Source organism: Strongylocentrotus purpuratus, unplaced genomic scaffold (genome assembly GCF_000002235.5).
Source record: "Strongylocentrotus purpuratus isolate Spur 01 unplaced genomic scaffold, Spur_5.0 spur5_scaffold_10, whole genome shotgun sequence".
In the NCBI taxonomy this organism is placed as follows: Eukaryota; Metazoa; Echinodermata; class Echinoidea; order Camarodonta; family Strongylocentrotidae; genus Strongylocentrotus; species Strongylocentrotus purpuratus.
The window spans coordinates 26,126,917-26,130,026 of NW_022145595.1; the positions used below are offsets into that span (position 1 = coordinate 26,126,917).

At 39.1% G+C, this 3,110-nt stretch overlaps 1 protein-coding gene across 1 annotated transcript in view; it reads right to left on the reverse strand.

Annotated features, from left to right (window-relative positions):
- Nucleotides 1-639: 639 nt before the first annotated feature.
- Nucleotides 640-3,110, reverse strand: part of LOC753112 (long-chain-fatty-acid--CoA ligase 5) — a 30,435-nt gene continuing 27,964 nt past the window's right edge. The window contains exons 16-19 of the mRNA XM_030979201.1: nucleotides 2,835-2,978; nucleotides 2,341-2,442; nucleotides 1,480-1,551; nucleotides 640-780 (exon numbers count right to left, since the gene is read on the reverse strand). Coding sequence (XP_030835061.1) covers nucleotides 643-780; nucleotides 1,480-1,551; nucleotides 2,341-2,442; nucleotides 2,835-2,978 — 456 coding nt within the window. The 3' untranslated portion in view covers nucleotides 640-642. The remainder of the gene's footprint in view (nucleotides 781-1,479; nucleotides 1,552-2,340; nucleotides 2,443-2,834; nucleotides 2,979-3,110) is intronic.

Sequence of the window (3,110 nt, forward strand, 5' to 3'; positions counted from 1 at the left end):
ACGTTTTCAATGTTGATTGCTTATACATTAACATAATTAAACAAAAACTCATTTGCACTATAGATAACTGAGCAAAAATTGAAAGTAAACTTAAAGTACATAAACATAATTTATAAGTCAATTGTACATATTATTCATTATATAAAAAAATATTTTCAAAAATGGAGGTTATTTTACTGGCACGGCCAGCTCCCCCTCCCTCACACAAACACACACACACACACACACACACACTACTCACTCAGTGGATGTCTGCTAACATTCTCAACTCAAGAAAAACATATGTAATAATTAAGTTTTTAACCAGGCCGCAAAATAGAGTTACACAACAAGCCCACGGTGGAGAGGAAAACTAATCTTGATTAATACTAAGCTGCTCCCACTTTAAAAAATGTAATCCCAGCTTTTCCATTCTAATAGCTTTTTTCTTTTCCTCATCCCTATAATTAAAAATAGTTTTCTTCATCTTCACTAAAGTTGGTGCTTGCCCCCCTCCCCCGATCTTGACATAAATATAACATACTTCACCTCACACAAATAGGCACACACGCACACACACACACTATTCACAATAGTCTGGCCCTGGCCTTGCAGACACACACCCACACACACACAGCACCTTCAATGCTTTTGGTAGGACTTCTAGTTGAGGTTTGAGTAAAGATGATCTATCTCCTCTTTGAATTTGGCTTTGATGGCGGCTCGTTTATTCTTGAAGGTTGGTGTGAGAAGTCCATTCTCTACGGAGAAGGGCTCGGGATGAAGGATGTATTCTTTCACCTGTAAATACAATCAATCGAGATAACATCAATCGAGATGCAATCAATCAAGACGCAATCAATGGACGGATACAATCAACAAAGATGAAACCAATCAATTAAGATTCAATTAACTGAAATGCAATAAAACGAGATGCACTCAATCTAGATGCACTCAATCTAGATGCAACCAATCTAGATGCAATCAATCAATTAAGTTGCAATCAACTTAGATGCCATAAATCGAGATGCGGAGGTATCTCTTTGTGAAGTTAACAATCCAAACTTTGTTTTCTTTTGTTTGTGAGTTACTAAATATTTGGGGCCCTTCAACGTTTTAAAAAGTCCCCTTCTGTAGTCATTAGATTATACAATACGTTCTGAATTGTTGGAATAGCATATACATGTCATTCAAATTGTTCATCAAAATGATTTCATGTGTTAGGTCTACATCAAAATTTTGCTATATTATGTTATTTAGGCTGAAGCCTACCTTCAGATCACTGTCTACATGTTGATGAGTGGTTAAAAAAATTGTGGATCCTTAATTACTTTTATTCAAGCTTCCATTTTCCCCTAAAATTCCTGCAATTGAAGAAATTTTCTAAAATTGAATTTCAAGGTCAATAAACAGTCTGTAAATGCGCATGGTGAACCATAAAAGGGATCGGCGAAAAGTTCATAGGAATTTTCATAATAATGATTCAGGATGAGTGTTCACCTTCTCGAAGCCACACAGATTTGCAGCAACGCATTTTTTGTCGACATCCTCCCGAATAGCCATTCGTACCGTCCGTAGAGGAAAAGAAGAAAATAACAAAAGACAGAATGTCTGATAAATTTACTTACATGTAATAAGTGGTAAACAAGAGATACAACAATACATCAAATGATCTTTTGAATGGTCTAGAACAAAATTGTCCAATTGCTACTCTTTTACCCTTCAATGAATTATATGTCTGAACTACGCTTCAGTGCCTGGAGTATTACACGTCAGTCACACAACGAGACTGACACCAGACAAACAAAAGATAGAACAGAATAGCGTCACCCTGAACGGTCCGAAACGGTTGGGAGTCGGTTTGGCAATGTGACGTGGGTTTCATACCTCTGTCACGGTTCTAGGACAATTATCCCCTGGACAATTATCCCCCTGCCAATTACCGACCTACCGACATACCCCCCCCCCCCCCCCAACGAAAATTACCCTCCGGAAAATGACCCCCAGAAAATTACCCCCAAGGACAACTACCCCCCCCCCCCGAAAACAACTGTATTATCAGGCTGGACTTGCCCTTTAATGAACTGGATTTATTGTGTGTGTGGGGGGGGGGGAGGGGGTAATTCTCCTAGCGTGTAATTTTCAGGGGTGGGGGTTATTGTCCTGGGGGCAATTTTCCCAGGGGGTTATTTTCCCCTCTGTCACACCGCCAAACCGACTCCAAACAGAATGACTCTTATCTATTCCTCGTCGTGTAAACAAAAAATGGTGTTTTGTCAGTCTGGCGTCATCATTGAAGTTTAACATTTTTGTTGTTCTTAATCATGATGAAGCTTGTGATCTTTTTGTTCATTGCCATACCTCATTCTCACAAAGCTCTTCCACTGTGCCGTTGATGGCGTTGTTCTCTGCAAATCTCTTGAGTTCTTCCTCTTCCGGAGCAATGACGGCGATGTTATAGGACTGAATTAATATTCAAGAATGGGTAAATGTGAAAACAAACAAAAAATTGCGAATTTGTTTATTCATACAGTGCTGATTCCCGGTTCCCAATACCCCTCCTCCCCACAAAAAAATAATAATAATAACAAATAAACAACATTGATTGAAGAAAATAAAATCGATTTCAATTCAGTTTTGAATACAATTTGAAGAACATTTTTCAGATTTTGCTCGATAACTCACAAATCATGGATATTTCTCGGAGGTGTGAACAACAACTGTGGAGAAAATAAAGGAATGAAACTTGCAGGGGCATAAATGATATTGTCCCATTGTCCAAACCAAAGGGAAGACATCCCTTTTGGAGTACCGCCCCCCCCCCCCCTGATTGAAAGGAATCACTGTAGATATACCTTGAGACTTTCTCCGTAAACGAAAGCCTGTGCGACCAGGGAGCTTCTCATGATGACGTTCTCGATCTTCTCAGGAGCAACGTATTCTCCCTGAGATAACTTGTAAATGTTCTTCTTGCGATCAATGATCTTCAGTGCACCGTTCTATGAATAAGAAGAGAGAAGAAAGAGAGAGAGAGAGAAAGAGTGGGAGAGGGAGAGAGAGAAAGAGAGAGAGAGAGAGAGAGAGAAAGAGAGAGAGAGAAAAAAATGATTTAATGAATTTAGTCGGAATGA